Genomic DNA, 18,988 nt, shown 5'->3' on the forward strand with positions numbered 1-18,988 from the left:
CTCTGGATTAGTGGTGCACGTGGACAGACACTGCTCACATCCCAACAAGGACAGGCAACAGCGGAACAAGGTTTTAAAGCACAGTGAAATTACCACACAGCTGAATTTCAGGGAAGTTTAGGATAGTTTCACAGATTACAGTTGGTTTGTAGTTCTCACCTCACTACAGAGCTGCTATCTGCCCAACAGCTGGGTTCCTCATGTGCTCAAACCACTACCTTGTCTTGAAGACCAAAGCTGGCTGCTTTCTTGTCTGCTGGTGCCCATATATCTGCCATATATCTCTTTTCTTATTCTTTCACTATAAGGTCTCTGAGGCCTTTTTATTCACTGCCTATACAATAGTTACCACACTACACCTATAGCACTCTCTCTCTCTATATATATATATATAAATATATATATATATATAAACCAAGCACTATTGCATCTCTGTTAAAAGAGCAAACAATGAAACTCCAAACATAAAACTCAATTGAGTCCTCAGTGTTTCAGTAATGCCTTAAATATAGGTGTAGGTTTTTTTTTGAACACTGTTAGTGTATATCAGTGAGCTTATATTCAAGTCTATATTATATAGTGCTTACATTCAAGTAATACAAGCATTTGGGGCACACCCTTAGAACGATCTCTTATAACTAACTTTTCCTAATTTAGTTTCAGGTAATACGGGCTTGAGTGATGGCCAAGAATATGACAGCAGTAATATTTTGACTATTTTTTTCAAACAGAAGTGCAGAAAATATGAAAAGTACATTTTCTGTGGGGGAAAAAACAAAAAAGCATTTCCATGCAAACCTAATGACACAAAAGATCTCTTTAGATTTGCCTGAGAAAACCTTCCAGCTTTGCCTTTTAGACAGCTATCTGAGACTTCTGACATGTAGTGTCACGTACTGGAACTGGTAATTTCTATATCCCAAACTTTCAAGATGCTGTTAGAACGAGTTCTAGAAAAAAATGTTTGATTTATCATCTGAATTATAATATTACATATCATACTACAAAAACATTTTACAATCACTTTCAAGAGCCAAACGTTAAATGAGTTTTCTTTTAATGACTATTTTTGTCTTATTTTAATTATCAAAAATAAGAAAGTACCTTCAAAGTCGCCATCTCTGGCTTTTGCTGCAAGTTCTGAGGATGATATACTTTCTTGACACAAAGCACAATCTTCCAATGCTGCATTCCTTAAACCCTGATTAACTGTAAAACAAACAAAAAGGTTGGGGAAGTTTCAACATGAGCCCTAATGGACCATCTGAAGCCCAAACTCTGTGGACATTATGTTATAACCATAGGGGCTAAAAACACTAGTCTGCCATCCATACAGATATGGAAGCGAGCAGAAGCACTCTGAAAAACGTAGCTTTTTCAAAATTTGCTTTACAACATATTCCTCTGCACATATATTTCCACTAACTTCATCTTGTTTACATTCTAATTTTATGATTTAAGCTTAAGTCAAATGACTGTGCAGAGAGGAAATTTAACAAAGTGTTAAAGAAATTCTTGCTAAATGGTTTGTGGAATTAAATACAGCTGCTAGCAAAAATGATAGAAAAAATATACTTAAAGCTCTTTACCTTTCTTTTGCTTCTCCTTGTCTTCTGTTTCAGGTTTGGTTGCCATAACTTCAAATAAGGTCTTTAAGATACTTCTCAGATCACTAGCATAGTTTGTCTGCAGTTGGTCAGCAACACCTAGACGTTGAAAAAAAAGGATGGAACTATTACTAGATTACTACCATCCTACAATCATTTAGATTTATGTACTGCTCCTGGTAATTGTCTCCTGTTTCTTCTTGAGGGCATTACTTGTACATGTTCGTGATAAAAATTTCACATTAAATTAATTACCATAATACCAAATAACATTTCATAACAATATGTAACTGCTGGAGCAAATGTCATCCCTTTAAAGCACAGAGGATCACCAAGAAAAAGGAATTGCTACAAAACTGAGCCTGTTGCACGGCCAGCTCTTCATTACTGCAGCTCTAAGACGTCTGTGTTGTTTGATTCTGGAAGCTGCTCTCGCTCAACAGACCTTGCCAGACCAGGCTGCAGCTTCAGCCCCAAACCACAGTCTTTTGGCTATGTCATCTGCAGTCTATTCTACTATCCTATATTTTCACGCATCTTAGAGAAAATGGTGAATAAGGCTTACTTTTGGAACCATAAGACATCCCCCTACCTGAGATACAGACAAAAAGCCGGTGAATAAGATCATTGCTGCCATGAAATCTGGATCTGATCTTTTCTCGGGTGGCAATTTTAGCAGCCTGTAAAGCAAGCTGGATTTCTTCCTGATCAATGTCGTCAGACGAACAAGAACTTGTCATTAAACTGCTAGTGGAGAAAAGAAATACAAAAAGCAATGTAAATCTTTATTTGGTTAGTCAGGTTGTTCAGTAAATTGTAAAGAATTTATTACTCAAACATTACTCTAGAGCAAAAGAGAGCTAATTGCTGTAAATTCTTGTTGAAGTTAACATGCAATCAATCACCTTCATGTTTGATTTTCACTTTGTGCTATAGTTACAGAAGAACTTCTGAGCAGAAAATCATTTGTGGCTATTTTATTGTATTCCTCTTTCCTGTTACAATTTTTGGACATTAGCTTCTGTTAAAGCTTTGTGCCGAGACTGTTAAGTGCAACAGAAGTCCGTGAGGAGAATATCAGTCTGCAATGGAGTAGGTCAGTTAACTTATACATTAATTTCTAAGTTAATTTGAAAAAAAGAAAAAAAAAAGAAATTCTGAACTAGAATAGAGTCACTAGAATATAGATACTGTAGAAAGAAAAAATTGAAAGAAAAGTGATAAAATGAAATTTGCATAGGAGAGCTAAATTACTCCCTTATGTAACCTGATAGAGAAAATGTCAAAGAGAACAGCTCATCACACCAAAGAGATCGAGATTTGCTGCCAAATGTCTACTGGAGATTTTAATCTTCATTTAAAACACCAATCAGCAGCTTGCCTGCCATTTACACCTCTTGGAAAGAGAAGGAAAACTTTCAGCAGGCAAGTTTCAGCGGGAATCGAGTTTCTTCAAATATCTGGAGTTATCTAAACTATTTCTAAATCAAGGTGCAGTCACAAAACAAATACAGAGGGAAAATATAGCACTTCTCCCACAAAAAAAAAAAAAAAAAGAAAAAGAAAAAAACAACAGAATAATCATGATTTGAGAGTAGCCGGAGTAATAACAGAGTAATTTAGGATGAAATTACACTGAAGTTTTAAGGATTCATTGTGACAACTGGAAGGAGACCTGCCTTCTTACCTTACTGTATTCAGAGGCAAAGGAACACGAAATAGTTTATTCCTGAGAGAAAAAAAATTAATCTTACCAATAACTACGGAAAAAAACAATGTTTTGCTTCTAACTGTATTTTGTCTGGAGAAAACTCCAGCATTCTTTACTACACAGACAACCACTAAGCTACAAAGTATATTATTGGTACAGAGCAAAATGATGGAAATCATTTCTGTTACTATTGGATTCAGCCTGTTTTCATTAGCTCGGTCCCTACTCAGTCCCTATGACAGTATGAATCAACAGGTACTGCAGGTAAGATATTTCTCTAACTGACAACATTTAGGGAAGAAATATGAAAATAATTATAAAAAAAAGATTTGTGGGATGATATTTTGAAATTCCAATTTCAACACACAAGTAATTTTTAAACTGTAAAAATAAGTTTATTAGGCCACATAGTTTAAAAATCTCTAAGAAAACAGAACCAAAAATAAATGTATACTAGAGATCAGGTACTGAGAGAAATAAGAACAGGAAATGGGTTGTTTGGATTCCTTATCTAGCTTTCCACTACAAAGAGCAAAAGCTTGGCCTAACAGAATTTCATTTCTGTTTTTATCTGCTGCTGCTATCGAAAGCAAATTCATGTAAAACAGAAGTTAATTTTATGCTTACAGTTCCCTCAGTGACACTGCTAGCTAAATTTATTAGTTATACTGGGAAGTGAACGCGAATTCTCTCTCCCTCCTTTTTTCCCTTCTTCCATAGCAGATATACATACACTTTTCACCATAGTGTGGAAAAGTCTGTGTTCAAGACAATGAAAGGTCACATGTGAAGGTGACATATGAAGGAATAAACTGATAAAGTCATTAAGATCCAGGCACGATCCCAGCTCCTCAACTGCAGCTCCCCTTTTCCAAAGAATTTTCCTACAGTGATATGTATATTTGCAGCACAAACTGCTCTTCAAGATACATATGGACCTAATGACTGAACGAAGCCAGTTACTGTCTTTAGTCTCATTACAGTGGTCTCCTTGGCACTCCCAAATGAACCAACCCCCAGGTGCAGAGGAAAGACGAGCTGGAGATTCAAGAATAACTCCCCTCCCTGCAAGACGCAGCCAAAGACAAGCTTTGGCGCGGGGTGGTAAGTGGGCAGAGTGCTGTGAAAACTGTCTTTCAAGGACATAAAATATTTAGTCCCTTAAAATTCTGGAGGAAGGCTGCCTTATTCCGCTCTTCTGCACAAGTTCTAGCTCTGGGAATAATGTCCACCCTGGTAAGTCTCCTGCTGGGTCCCAGGGAAGGCTTTTACCTACTTGCAAGTTCCAACTTGCTCTACGCTGGATTTTGTTTGGATTTTGTTGCAGGTCCTTAGGACCAGTAGTGTCACACCACAAATTCCACTGCTTTTATCACACACACCCAACCCCTCGGACAGGGCACATATGTGTCGGTTGGGCACTGTGGGATGGAAGGGCAGGATTTATAAAGGCACATTTATAACTCGCACTTCAATGCAGAGCATGCTGCATGCTAAGTACAATATCTATATAAAACACATCCAGACAAGAGGATATTTTGTATTCAGGCCTGTTGGTGCCACTGCAAAGAGAAAAATGAACATTTCAGAATAATTTAAACCTGGACTTGAAAAGTGCTTCATAGTTAGAAAGAACCAATTGCTCTGTCACCTTTATCAACTGGACCCCAAGTCAGATTTAGGGAGAAATGACTGCTAAAGAATGACTAATGACCATCTGTGCTTTACTTTAATATGTACTTTACAAGAAAGTAACTAGAAAATAAATAGCATAGAGGCGGTCAGAAATACAGTAAGGACAGCAAGACAGCAATTAACTGTTTCAGATAAATAGTCAGAAGAGACATCTTTTCTTACAGCAGGGTATCCCAAACGGCAGCGAGTGCATCTAGGCAAATGGTACATATTACAGAAAACAAATCTGAATCTTGACTTGTTGAGCTCAATTCATCTCATGTCCAAATTACTCTCACAATCAAGCTGTTTTTGTAAGGAATACCACTTCTGCTTGATTATCTAACTCACGTAATTGGCATGAAAATTCTCTGCAGATCCCAGATGTGTGGGAAGCATTTCACTAGCACAGAGAGATAATACTCCAGCTTGGAAGGTTTCAGTGCCAATATCTGCAGAACTGACTATCAACGCAGAATAAGCACAGTCATGCTTCAGTCTGAAGTAGTTGGAGAGATTTCCTCATCTTTTTCAGCTTCTTGGAAGGGAATCTGCATTACCCAAGGAATTTGGTTGAAAAGAAAATAATAAATGCAAAGATAAGACCAAAGTACTCACGGAATTTCCCTTGCTAAATGTTTATCATATTAGCAATACTTATCCTGTATTTATTTTTCATACTGTGAAAACTCTGCAAAGTTCCTATGCCTGAAGGTGAGATTCAAGAAGAAGACTTTATGTCAAAGGTTGATTCCAAAAGTAAAACTGCTTACACATTATAAAGGAACAAATATCCTCTGGCAGATGGAATAAATCAGCTTTTTACCTGACTTGGCTAGCATTTATTTAATATTTTTAAACGACTCTTCATTTATCATGTTATAAGACTAGGAGGCCTTTTTCAGCATTTTAAATATGTATCTCTAGAAGGGGCTCTTTCTCTTAAAACTTGTCTACAAAATTTAATTGGCTCTGAGCAAACAAAACCCAGTACTGTCACTGCATACAGCATTACCTGTCACTTGAGGAACCAGCTTGCTTTACAGTTTTTATGTTCCCAAGGATGTTTATAGCCGGGTTAAGTGGTAGTATCTATACATAATGGAAAACAAGACTGTGCAACAAAAAGGTTATGACTGACATTTGCAGAAGTCGCCAGGCGTTTTCCATAACCATCTGTGATACCTTAGCCCTTGTGCTGAATGCTGCTGAGCGTTGACACTCATCCAAGAAGACTAAGTCTCAAACTGAGCAACCAAAATCAGTGGATTCAAAATTAGTCCATATTTAAATGTGCTACGTTTGTGCTCAGATGACAGTGACATTAGAAAACTAACTACTCACAGATGTTTTCTTCTGAACTTGTCTAGAAGCATTTTTCTTTAAACCTCAAATTTAATCTGAATTGAATGCAGAATATAAAGATTCTCTCAGAAATCCCCATTAGTCACAAAAAACCCTCAATTGTGTTAAATACAGAACAATAACAAGTAAAATTAATTTTAAAGCTGATTGTTTGGGTATATAAAGAAATCAACTGAATTACCATAATTTCAAAAGTCATAAAAACATCTAAAATGGTTTTAGACTAAAAGCCACTCATGACCATGCCCAGCAGAGAAGAAAGCCACCCCAGAGATCTACTCTACTCTGTATGAGGCAATGAAGTCACCAATTTCAAAAGGAATGACCACCCTCGACACTTCTGACTTGGGGCATACAGATCTCAGAAGATCACTGGTGACCCTTCTGTCTTTTAAATCAAGACAGATCAAGTTCCACGAAAACAAATTCATTGCAACTAAGTGTCTAAGAGCAAAACTTGTAAATTCTACAAGCAAAGCCACACGATTACTAGAAAAATGTCCATACGGAATTCGGGGACTCTCCTTACTCCATTTATCCACTGGGATATCAGTGGTTTCCGTTTGCTTGTTCTGGGAATCTCCAGCAAACTGCACAAGCATAACGAGAAGTAGCTTGCGATGTGAACTGCATAGTTACTGCAACTACCAAGGCAAGGAGGTAGGCAAGGTGTGCATTATTCCAGCATACCTCTATGAACATATGTCTATCAGCAGAAGTTCCCTTTGCTTCATGTTTCCCATACTATACAGCAATCATTCAGGTAGTTTCATTTGCTCTTTTCACAATCACTTAATTTCCCCACCACAAGAAAAATCCCAGCATGGAGCACAGCTTCTCTGCTTGCAGCTCCAAATTCCTTTTGCCCAGCAGTCAGCCCAAATCTCGCTCTCAACGTCACACTCTTACTGCTTCTGAAACTAATGTCTGGTGCCTTAATACTTTCTTATAAATATTTTAAGGAGGTGTACACACTCCATTATAGAATCCTTCAAACCAAATTCAGGATATGCTTTCTATTTCATCAGTAGCACATAGTTAATTAAGGACTATATCTTAAGGAAGACCCCAAAAGCTATTTTTGTTTGGATTAAGAAAAGCTTTAATTCAGATTTGGGGGAAAAAAAAAAGAGAAAAACTTAAAACCTTTTTAATCACAATATTTTATTTATTTATTTTTTTTTTTGTATACAATCTCCTAGGTGTTTTCTCTTCATTCTAAGAGAATAAAGAAACAAATCTTAATGTTTCCAGTTCCCTGGGCTTTAAAACTTGCGGATGCAAATCCCTCTAGCACCCTCAACGAGCACCACCAGAAGATGATGGAAGCTCTACTGTACTACACTGTCACCATTGGCATTACCAATGTCCAGCTCCAGGCACGTTAAGACACACATGAGATGCCCCATCTGCTGCCAACCTTTTGAATCCCACAAGAACAGAAGCATTTTTCATAAACAACAAGGTTTGCGCAATCCCCCTTGTAGCTTTTTTGCCCCAACTGACGTGGGCAAGAGGTTACAACCAACAATTTGGCTCATGGTATTAGCCATATGTCCTATGTGATATTTTCAGTGAGGAAAACGTCTTTAGCATCGAAGGCTACTGAGTTTGAAGTCAGCAGGGATGTCTGCTCCAGACCCTGGCAGCTGCCCGCTCTGTTGGCAGAGCGGCTTCGTGCCTCCTTGCCCAGCCCTTCCCACCTCTGACTGCTGAGCTCTCCCTTTCTGTGTCATCCTGGACTTCCAAAAACACAGGTGTTGAAGCAGCGTGTTGCTAAATTACTGTAAGAAGCTCTTCTTAGGCAACTGTCCTCTTGCATTGCCCTGCTGGCTTGTTCAAACTCATTGCCACTCTGGTCTTTTCAGAAGAAGGGATATCAGAAAAGTCGAGAAAAAATATAAGTGAAAATATAACAAGTTAGAATCTATTAAGATTTTCCAAATTCTGTCATGATATTGTTATCTTCTAACACTTTCTTGTAAGCAAACATACATTTAAAGTTCTCAGAAAGACTCAGTCATGCTGCAAAGTGAATAATATGAAATTAGAGCACAGGAACCGTTGAAAATCTTGAACTGGAGAAAAAAATGGAAGTGAAAACCAGAAATAGGACAGAAGTTAGGAAGGAATGGTATATAACAGCAGCTCTAGCATCTAGCAAGGAGAGAGCAACATCTCATCCTTAAACATGGTACCAGGATGCATAGAACCTGGGTACCTGCTGCAGGATACAAACCCTTCCAAAGGACAAGAGGCCTTTCAGACAATGCTCCTCAATGTCCTTTGTGAAGCTATGCTGTATGGTATGATTAAAAAGTAAATTAATTTGTCATCCAGCTCCATTAAAATCTCTCTCGAATTGCAGCTCCTGTGTGTGCAGGCAGAGAGAGAGAGAGAGAGAAGCAACACTGAAAGCCAGGGAAGCTCACTGGGACGTTCTCATGTTGCCTCCATGAGTTCCTTCAAAAGGAAATACAAAACAACCAGTTGAGGTGTTAAAACATCACGGAGGAATTCTGTATGCAGCCATGGGAGTCAAAGCTGGGAAGCACTGATTAGATGACTGAGTGGAACCTTAAAGTTTGAACTAGCAAAGGAAGCTTCTCTTCAGTTTTCAACTAGTCTGTTGCAAATATGAGGAAATCCTCTTAAATGTAATTGTGCTCTTGCAACGTATCTTGGCATTAGGCATTGCAAGAACTCTGCAAAACTGGGATTTGAATTATTCCACATAATCTCAAAATCCCTGAACATGCTAGTATAAATTTTTGTATGAAAAAAAAGGAAAATAAAATCAAATTTCTGGAAGTTGCTGATTCTGTGCTACTAATAGCACAGGGAATGCCAAGCGACATTCAACAATTCAAGATTGTACACATTCTTAAATGAGCAAAATTATAAATATGACCAAGTTACTAGAAATGAAGATCAGAAGTGATCACAGACACCATAACACTAACTGATCGCTAGTTCTGTGCGTCAGGCTCATGCCAGATGAACTGCCACCAAGGACACTGTCCCAAAACGGTACCCTGCAGGGTGCTGAGCACCTGTACTGCAACAGATCTACTGCCTCTGCCACTCATTCGAGCCAGCTAACTGTAACGCCCTATTTCACTTAATTGGCATAAAGAAGAACACACTTTATATTTCATTTACTTCAAACAGATTAGGTATTTAAACATTCTAAATAAGAAGCTTGCAGTTTAAACTGGGAAAGACCAAAGTTTCACCTTCCCACTGTAATACGCCCTTATTAACAAGCAGTTCACACAGAACACTTGGGTCTTTGATAAAAAAAATAAAAAAATCGGTCACTTGTTCCTGAACACAGACACGCATATCACATATATGCTACAGAATGAGATTATATCCATACAGTCTAAAAAAATACCTTGGGACATTTTGCAAAGGGGACTGTGATAGTTTATGAATATTGCACTTGAGATATATTTTTATTAAGCAGGCTCAACTTCAGGCTTGTGAAAATTACTATTGAAGAACAAGATGGGCAGGAACACATCAAGAACAACCAGGCTGAAGAACGAGAGGCAGCTGATTTAGTCACATACATATAGTTGACTAAAACCCTAATCAAAAGCTGACAGACCTTATAAACATTGTTTTTTTTTCTCTTTGCTAATATTGCTCATGTGGTTGTTGGGACAAAGATGTAGCCACAAAGCAACAGATCCTACGTTGCAGTCTGTTCACGATGGTCTCTCTCAGTATGTGTATTAATTGTTCTCACACCACTTGGGTGTCAGAGCTATAGGAAACAGCATAGACTCACCCTGCCTAAAACGCACAAGAGGCAGTCTGCAGTTCCAAAACATTAAGCAGAAAAAAAAATCTATTTTATTCTGCTTTTCTCAAGGTATAATACCCTTTTCTCTGTCTACAGCTCTTCTCCCTGAGGTGTTTTCATGATTCCAGTGTAGCTCATGCAAAGTCATTTTCAGTTCTCAGCCTTCTTTCCCCAAAGGGCAGCTCTACAGAGAAAGGGGAAAGAAAGCTGGGAACAGTGATGCATTGACGAAATGAAAAATGATAGCACCAAACATTAATTAAGAATTGAACTGTTGTTTTGTATAACTTAAATCTAATCTGACCAAGATAACAATGGCAAATGGTAGGAGAGAAGATTCAGGACACATCTGACCTGATAGGGGCTACCAGCAAAACCATCCCTGATCCCTTGGTGTCCTCACCACTGTGGATTCCCAGGAGCAGACGTGCTCCCCTTGCAAAGTTGGTAGGTGTATGACCTGCGAGGGAACTGAGAGCACTGATTGATGCATCTATGGCATGGAAGAATTGATCTCTTCCTTGTACAGTCAGAAGTCCTATGGGCAACCAAGTAATTTTTCCTTCTTGCATTTTCTGTGAAGCAGGGAGTATTAGAGACGACAAGCAGAGTACAGAGCCTGTTTCTGTATGAAACTGCTCAACACAAGAGCTACCTGCCAAGGTAGCTTCAAAGAGTCTCTTTCAAAACACTCTCTATTTTTTAAGCAGATAATCAGCATTTCACCTCTTTCTAATTCATATCCTGAGACAGCTTTTTCCTCCTTGCTTCCCATGTGTGTGTTTAAACTAACAGAGATCTACTCAAAATATGTTACACAGCAAGTGATTGCTGCAGCGAGCAGCTCACACGCAGGCGGCTGCAGATACCCTAGCAGAAATAACACCATAAATAACCCACTCGGAGGGCTGGCAGCACCTCGCTGCTTTGGCACACTTTAGATACTTCCTTTTGCAGACTGCAGCTAATATTGGCTAACATTTCATCATTGATTTTTATAAATGCCTAAAATTGTAGGAAAAGTACTGTAAAGTGCAGATAAACAATGACCAAAAAAGAAGTGATTACTTCTCAATGATCAGACTTCTAAGATTAGAGGGAAGCACCTTCTATACAGACCACATTCCAATGAAACAACTAAACTTTCCTTAGCAAATCAACTCTTGAGTCTCCTTTTCAAAGAGGTGGTGTTCTAGAAACTTACAGGAAAATTGTAAAATGTTTTTCAAATTACTATGTGAGCAAAATCAGTGCTCAAAGAATATAAACTTATATTTAAAATTTAAGAGAGGTTGTGGAGTCTCCTTCTTTGGAGATCTTTAAAACCCGCTTGGATGCAGCCCTGTGCCACGTGCTCTAGGTGACCCTGCGTGAGCAGGGGGGTTGGACTCAATGACCTCTGAGGTCCCTTCCAACCTTCGGCATTCTATGATTCTATGATTCTATAATTCTAAGACCGAAAATCTCTGGCCTATTAAGTTTCAACAAACTAGATATTTAGCTGAGGTCTCTCCTTTTCTCCATTGAGTAGACGGGGATCCTAGAGCAAAAAGAGCCCTCATTTAGATACCTCAGTTAGGTGCCCATAGTTAGGATGGATGAACCCAGCTCAGAGAATTACACAGTGATGGAATGAGTCTAAGGCAATAAATCCTGTGCTGATTTGAAAGAATTTTCTTTACCAAGAGCCTGCAGTCCCAACTGCTCTTCTCTTACAGTAAAATCAAAATGACAAATGATGGCACGTGGCATGAAGTGTTCTCTAAGGTGCAAAGAGGGGGAAATCTCCCACTTCTCCAAACAAGAAATGTGTATGCGCATCCAGAACTCCACATCTACCATAATCCATTGTTTCCAAACCATTAAATCTATTCTAGATTCAGCTGCAATACTGGTTATCTACTTTAATTTGCAATATTATAACAGTACAAAGCAATTATTCTTTACTCATGGGTGTCAAAAGGCCACAAAAAAGTATTTTAAGAATTCTATGTTAATTATTCTTCAGATAAAATTGCAAATGTTACATTTAAATTTCTAATTTCTGTTATTAAGATTACAAGTGAAAGCAGTAAGAAGTTAAGAGAGAAAAATACTACAATGGCATATTTCAGAGAAGAAACAGTAAAAAGAAAACAAACTAGGTATTATTTTGCAAATACACACAACATCTTGGAGAATTTAGTTATTCCAAGAGATTGTAAGTATTTTCTAAGGAAAGTCAAGCTGCTACCCAAAGAACTTCGAGCCTGGAGACAAATGATAAAGCTCTAGAGAAGCTGAGTAAAAGCTAAAAGAAAATTCTTTAGATATTAAAAGAGTAGAGGAAGACCTTAAAAAATAAACATATTGTAAACTGTAATACAAAGAAATGTACTGAGATGACACAGAGCCAAATATTTTATGCATATGCACACAGCTCTAGAAGGCTGCTTCTCTGAAGCAGATTTTTGAGCTTTCTTTAATTTAACCACAGAGTATAGATATTACAAAGAGGCAGGGGTGCTCATGTCAGTAGGGCTAAGCAAGCTCTTGTATGTTTTATTGCAGCATAAACTACCTGAGCTAGCTCTCTAGCAACGTCAACCTGATTCAGAATAATAGGCACCTTAGATTTCTTCAAAAGCAGCACTCAGCAGTGATAGAGTGAAATAGTTTAGTTGGCAAAAGCACAAACCACACATGCAAATACAGCCGTACGAATCAAACACTCAAGAAACAGCAACTGAAAAAGGGAAGAAAAAAGAGATCTAATTTGCTAAAGCACCAAGATATGTTAATGCAGTAGCTTGTACAGCACTAACGCAGGAAGGGATTAAAGGAGGGCCTGGAGAAAAGGTTCTGCCCCTCATAAATACTTATTTATCTGCACTGCTCCCGTGATGCCTGCTGAGGAGCTGCGGTTGCCTCCAACGTCCATTCCCGCCGCCCTGGGGGATCAGGGTTCCTTTGAAGTCTGAGTATTTAGCAGAGGGCAAACTGTGGCATACGGCTACATTATTTCTTGCTCAAAGAATACTCAAAAGTGAATGCATTTCAAAATGAAGGCCAGGAAAAATAGTTTTAATTGCATCTTCCAGAGGAAAGATGTAGGCTGTTAAAAATGCCCTTATTTGCTGTTTAAAAATCATTAGAAAGACTGACCCTAAAAATGGGCACATACTAGAAAACTATCCTAAAAAAAAAAAAAAAAAAAAAGAGAACTGTATCCTAAAGAAATATAATTAATGTATTACATGAACTACTACTTCTGCCATTATTAGAAAAGACCGTTTGACTCCTCTTTTCAACTCCCAAACCTAAACTTCTGAATTACTGAGCTTAAGGTTTGGATACAGAGATGTAAGACGGAGGACAAGAAGGAGCAGAAGAACATCTAAACCTACTCTGACTGAAATTGTGTCTGTTCATACCAGGGTAATAATGCTTCTGTGCAAATACTGAAAAAAACCCAAAAGAATGATTTTAGTAACATTTTTTCTGACCTAGAACTTATTTCTCTGTTGCATACTCAGAGTAAAATTAATTGTGAAGTTGAAACTGTCATGCAGGCTTAGAGGGTGAGAATATAAACAAGTATTCTTAACAGCTTTGGCCTAAAATACTGTGGAAAATTACATTACGGTTAATTTTGGGATGCTTCCCTTAATTTATTAAGCTGAAATGAAAAGGAAACATGATATCTAGAAGGTCCAGACCTACCTATACGCACATTCAGCACATTTCAAGCTAAGGTGTCTCTTGAAAAAACACTAAATGGACAAGCAAAAGTGAGGTCACTAAGAGCATATAATTCATTGCTATATACATTAAAACTTTTCCTGAAAATAGTTCAACCAAATGCAACAGCACTGATGCAAACTGCGAGGAGGAAAAGCGTGTCTGCTGTTCACCAGGAAGCACAGTCAGAAGTGTTGCTGTCACTTGCTTGTTACAACTTGCATGAAAACTTGTACCAACCATAACCCAAGACAAGTAGTCAAATCTGACTGGGAAGGGATGCGATTACCTCAGAGCGTATATGCTGGAGAGACTACATGTAGTGACAGAAACACTCTCATAGTCACTGCTGGAGATGGAGCTGAGGGGGGAATCACGTAAGCCATCCTGAGAACTGAAAAAACATATGGAAACAAAATGAACTGCTGGAGCCAACAGAGGTAAAAGCTCCATGATAACTCACAGATCCCGCACCATCGCACACAGTAGAAGTAAATTGACAGTCACATTTTTGTTCTTTAGGAAATCATAGATACCCAGTTTATCTTACCAAAAGGACAGACAAATTGGCAAAATCCATGGGCACACACCTTGCAAAACTCTTTGAGTTCATTTTCAACATACAGGTAAAACGTTCAGGAAAGGACCAAAAGATCTCGGGGTCGCACAGGGTACAGATGAACAGTGTGGACCAGCAGGTAAGTGCAGCCTGATCTTATAACAAAGACAAAGCATCACTGGAAATTCATAAAATTACTATGGGCTTCAGGCCAAGGCAGCCTAACAAGAAAACTTCAAGAACTTCTCAAACATCCTGGCAATTTTCAGCCAACTTTCCACAGAATAGGGATGATAAAGTCCAGTGATTACTGCCTGTTCAGTAAAAGGAGGGGGATAACACAGCCACCCCGATCCGACAAGTCCCCCCGATGCCACGTGTGGTCCCCTGGTGAGTACCTTGAGACCAACGTTGTAGCAACCCCATGACAAACCACCAACCCTTGGTTAAAGCAGATCTACTAGCTGCTAAATAAAATAACATGAATAATTTAAGTGAATGGTTATCAGCTTCTCCCCATCATCCCTGGGTTAATAAAAAGCCTTTGAGTATCACATCAGGTTAGATCGCCCATCATATTATCAACGTAAGGTAGGACAAGAAGATAAAAATTAGTCTCGTAAGCATTACAGACCTGTCCTGGAGAGACCTCTTTTTAATATTTCAGTAACAATTTGCTGCTCAGCTACTGGAAATTCCACAGGCTGAAGAAAATCTAATTATAGTAGATTGAAAAAAAATTGTAATCTTGAGCAAATATATGAAAATTGTGTTGATTCTGGGTACTACAGAAAAATCATTGGAGCCTGCTGAACTGGAGTGGAAATCTCTGGATAACGCAGATAGAAACCTAAAAAATAGTTTTAGTTAAAAGAAATCCAATTATTTAGACTAGGAAACTTTCTCATACTTCTTTTTGACTCCTAGCAGATTTCTTACACTATTCTGATTTGTGGGAGTGCATTGGGCAAACTATGTTTCAAATTCTCTTCCTCTACCAAATTGACTATTGTAGCTAATTTTTGGATAGAAGTGTGGAAGAAAGCTTGTGGGGAATGTTTCAAAGCGTGTGGGGAAGGTATGTCTTCTAATCCCTTTAAGAAATAATAGGATTTGTTTGCATATCTCCTATTCATCACTTTTAAAATATATCACTTCATAATCCTCATTTTTTGATTTCCAATTTGAAAATACATCCCATGTATTTAGTTCGAAAACAAATCCCAAGTGTTATGTTTTAGGGAAAGAACAGCAGTTGCTACTGGAAAATAATTTATCAGACTTGAACAAAAATCTATTTAACTTTAATTCATTTTATTATAATTTCCCTTGATAATTCTGCTCATTAGCAAGAGAAATGTACATTTAAACCATGGCTCGTTCTTTTATAGCTCATCACCTTTACCTATTCAACTCTGCAATTTGGTCATGCTACTAAAATGTATTTTTATTATGTCTTATAATTAAATGACGCATAAAAAACTTTAGCATGTGATTTCACAGCACGATTGAGCAGAAGTAACTGTTGCACAAAGATGAAAGGTATTGTTCAAAATTGAAATGATCTTTCAACAACAGAACTAGAAAATGAGAGCAGCTAAGCAAGCTCCATATTATCTTTTATTGCCACCAACCTTTAATCTTCCCCCTGTAGTTTCTGGTTTTCTTCCTATCAAACCTACAAAATGACCTGGGTAGCAACACCTGGTCTGAGGTTTAGTCTCAGGTTTGCTGTCCTTCAGTCAAGCTCTCCCTGGTATACTTGAGATCTAGATAAAATATCTGTTATCAGTAGTACAGAGAACAGAATGATGAGACTATTTAAGAACACAGAACCAATTCATTTTCGTGGGTTGCGTTTTGAGAATTTGAGCTTCCCAGCTCTTTCTAACAAGTAAAAGGTCTGAAACATTTCCTTAGGACGAAGAAGTTAATGACTCCACGAAAAGGCTGGAGTTTGTGAAAGAGGGAACTGGTTTCAGAGCAAAGTCCCTTAACCAGTTCCAATAGCTGAAGCCTATAAAAAATAATGCATCAAAAGGGATGGACATGTCCTTTATTTTATGAGCAGTAGAAATGAAAAGAAAGGGATTACTTGTAATATTGTACCTGAAGTAACCTATTCTGTCCACCTCGACTACAAGGGGCCGCACAAGAGAATATCTTTGATTGCTGACTGGGGAAAATCTTGATCATCTTCTCATACTCATCCAGAAACAACACATAATTCCCACCTATCTTGCTCAATTGAATGGGCAATTTTGAGATCTTGAGACTCAGCTGCCATGAGTTGCTATTATTCCTTGAGAGTAATGGTATAAAACCTAATCACCTCACCTAAAGATCTCAATCCCTTTTCTTTTAACACTCTCAGATGTTAACCAGCTAAGATCTATCATCTGAGCAGTTGCCCACCTGTAAACAGTTACTATTTGCATAACTTTTCATTTCTCTTTAATTTTTTTCTTAAAAGCATTTGCCATTCATAACATCTTCATAAATGTCTTTTTTTTAAAAATACTTCATCTCTTGCTGCACAAACTGGACAACAGGCCACGAGCCATCCACATCTTCCAGCATGAGAAATTAATCTCATCGGTCATTATCTGGTAATGCAAACTCTTTGGACATGCTGTCCACAGACCTGACATACAGTGCGCGGGGTATTACACCAAAGAATATGTAGTTTAGGCAACTGCAAATATTTTCTCACATATGCACTTTTGAATCTTTCTACCAGAAATTTCTTTTTGGTTAATATTCAGACTGCAAACTCTCCAGGGTAAGAAATTCTGTGTATGTTTGGCGTCAAGGAATGAGAATCCAGTAATGAGATGAGAATTCTGTTTTACATCTTTTCAGTACTAAACTACTTAGCTTAAAAAAAAAAACCAAAAAACTTTTGAAGACTCTTGACCTACTCTCCACACTCTTAGTATTCATACAATCCAGGATACCTTTTCATATAATACTCTTTTCATCAGTGCCTGGAGATTCACTCACAGCTCCAGGACGCCGGTCGCTCCCGAGGGGATCCAGCCTGCTTTCCCAGCTCATGGTTCCTCTGCTGCTGCTCGCTGGGCACGTCGTCACTAGCACTGCTGCAACAAGAGAACTTGCACATGCACAGACACATTTTATAGCGGGCAGCAGCACAGGCAGAGCAGCTAGTTCTTTGTACACCTGCCCACGCGTGGCCTGAACTTCACTGCACCTCCTGCTCATCTGGGATTAACGCCACGATACCCTGGGCTTTCCCTGCAGTGCCATTCATAGGACTCTGCTTAACCTGCCTAAGGTAGCCCTGCATTCTGAGTTTCAATAACCACTCAGCACAGATCCTTCCATCTTAAGTCACACAGGAGCTCACAAAACTCACGTGTCAGCTTTACCAAATCCACTCATGGCTTATAAAAAACTGACATCTTTTATTTGAATCACAATACAATTGCTGTTATCAGCTCTTATCAGATTCTACATAGATGTTCAACAGACAAGGTCGAACCCCATCACTTTAAGTCTTAAACTTGCAATATTAAAAGAAAAAAAAAGTCAAAAGGGGAACAGAGGAAATGTAATCAACCGTTCAATAACAAAAGAGAGGTTTGCTTACGGGGGGTTTGGCAATTGAAGGGCTGATATTTTTTCCAGTCAGCTCCTGTTTTCTCCTTGCTGTTAGCTATGTGGATGAGAATTTTTCCTATTCTTCAATAACTGTTAAAGGACTAATCAATACAAGGTGGCTAGGCAAACATGTTTTCAGTTAAGTGAACATGTACAACTGGCCATTAATTCTTATGAAAAAGGCAACTTTGTAAGTTGAAGCAAGGCACAGCTTTCTTAAGTCTAACTATGACAGAACTGTTAAAAGAAAAGTATGATTTTAAGATCTACTTAACTTTATTTGTTTTTACAAATCTGTTAATCTAGTTTTGATTAAGGAACACTTACAGAGACAAAATAAATCTGCAAAGGTCATTTTTCATCAAATGTCAGCCACCCAAAATCAGGACGCTTGTTTTTCTTGCAGCATAAAGGTGGAACATGCACACACTTCACAGCTTACATACTATTAACAAATGAGAAAAACTAAATGTAGACATAAAAACCAAATTTAGATTCTGACAGTGTATAAAACAGCTATTCTTTAAAAAAAAATCTGAGGAGGACCTAAAATTTTTTAAATATAATTTTACATTTTTAGACTAAGAAATTGCAACACTAAGAAACTGGATAACTTGAATGACAAGCTGGAGAAGATTATTTTAATCATCTTACTGTAGGGCTGCAATACAGAACAGCAAATAGTATAATATGCTCTTTCAAGGACATGTACCCTTCCTTCTCCTTGCTTTGCAAAAGCATATGGCAATACACTCAGTTTAAGCCTCTGCAAGCAAATGTGAACAGCACCAGCACCTAACAGCTGATGAAGGACAGTGTTACAGCCTGCACAAAGTGGGAACAAATTAAATTCTCACTACCAGTTTCAGCTCCTTTTGCCAAGTCTCTTGTGTGCTGTAAAAGGCTTCATTAAGAGT

General features: G+C 38.1%; 1 protein-coding gene across 5 annotated transcripts in view; it reads right to left on the reverse strand.

Moving 5' to 3' along the window:
• ZFYVE28 (zinc finger FYVE-type containing 28) overlaps positions 1-18,988 on the reverse strand; it is a 59,099-nt gene that overhangs the window by 9,803 nt on the left and 30,308 nt on the right. For 2 of the 5 annotated variants that reach the window (XM_026034145.1, XM_026034143.1), the window contains exons 8-10: positions 2,200-2,354; positions 1,590-1,706; positions 1,105-1,209 (exon numbers count right to left, since the gene is read on the reverse strand). In XM_026034145.1, coding sequence (XP_025889930.1) covers positions 1,105-1,209; positions 1,590-1,706; positions 2,200-2,354 — 377 coding nt within the window. Of the gene's footprint in view, positions 1-1,104; positions 1,210-1,589; positions 1,707-2,199; positions 2,355-14,177; positions 14,283-18,988 lie in introns of all 5 variants that reach the window. The other 3 variants (XM_026034147.1, XM_026034146.1, XM_026034144.1) reach the window with 3 other exon arrangements.

Source organism: Nothoprocta perdicaria, unplaced genomic scaffold, assembly GCF_003342845.1.
Source record: "Nothoprocta perdicaria isolate Ctin4 unplaced genomic scaffold, notPer1 scaffold_14, whole genome shotgun sequence".
NCBI classification, from domain to species: Eukaryota; Metazoa; Chordata; class Aves; order Tinamiformes; family Tinamidae; genus Nothoprocta; species Nothoprocta perdicaria.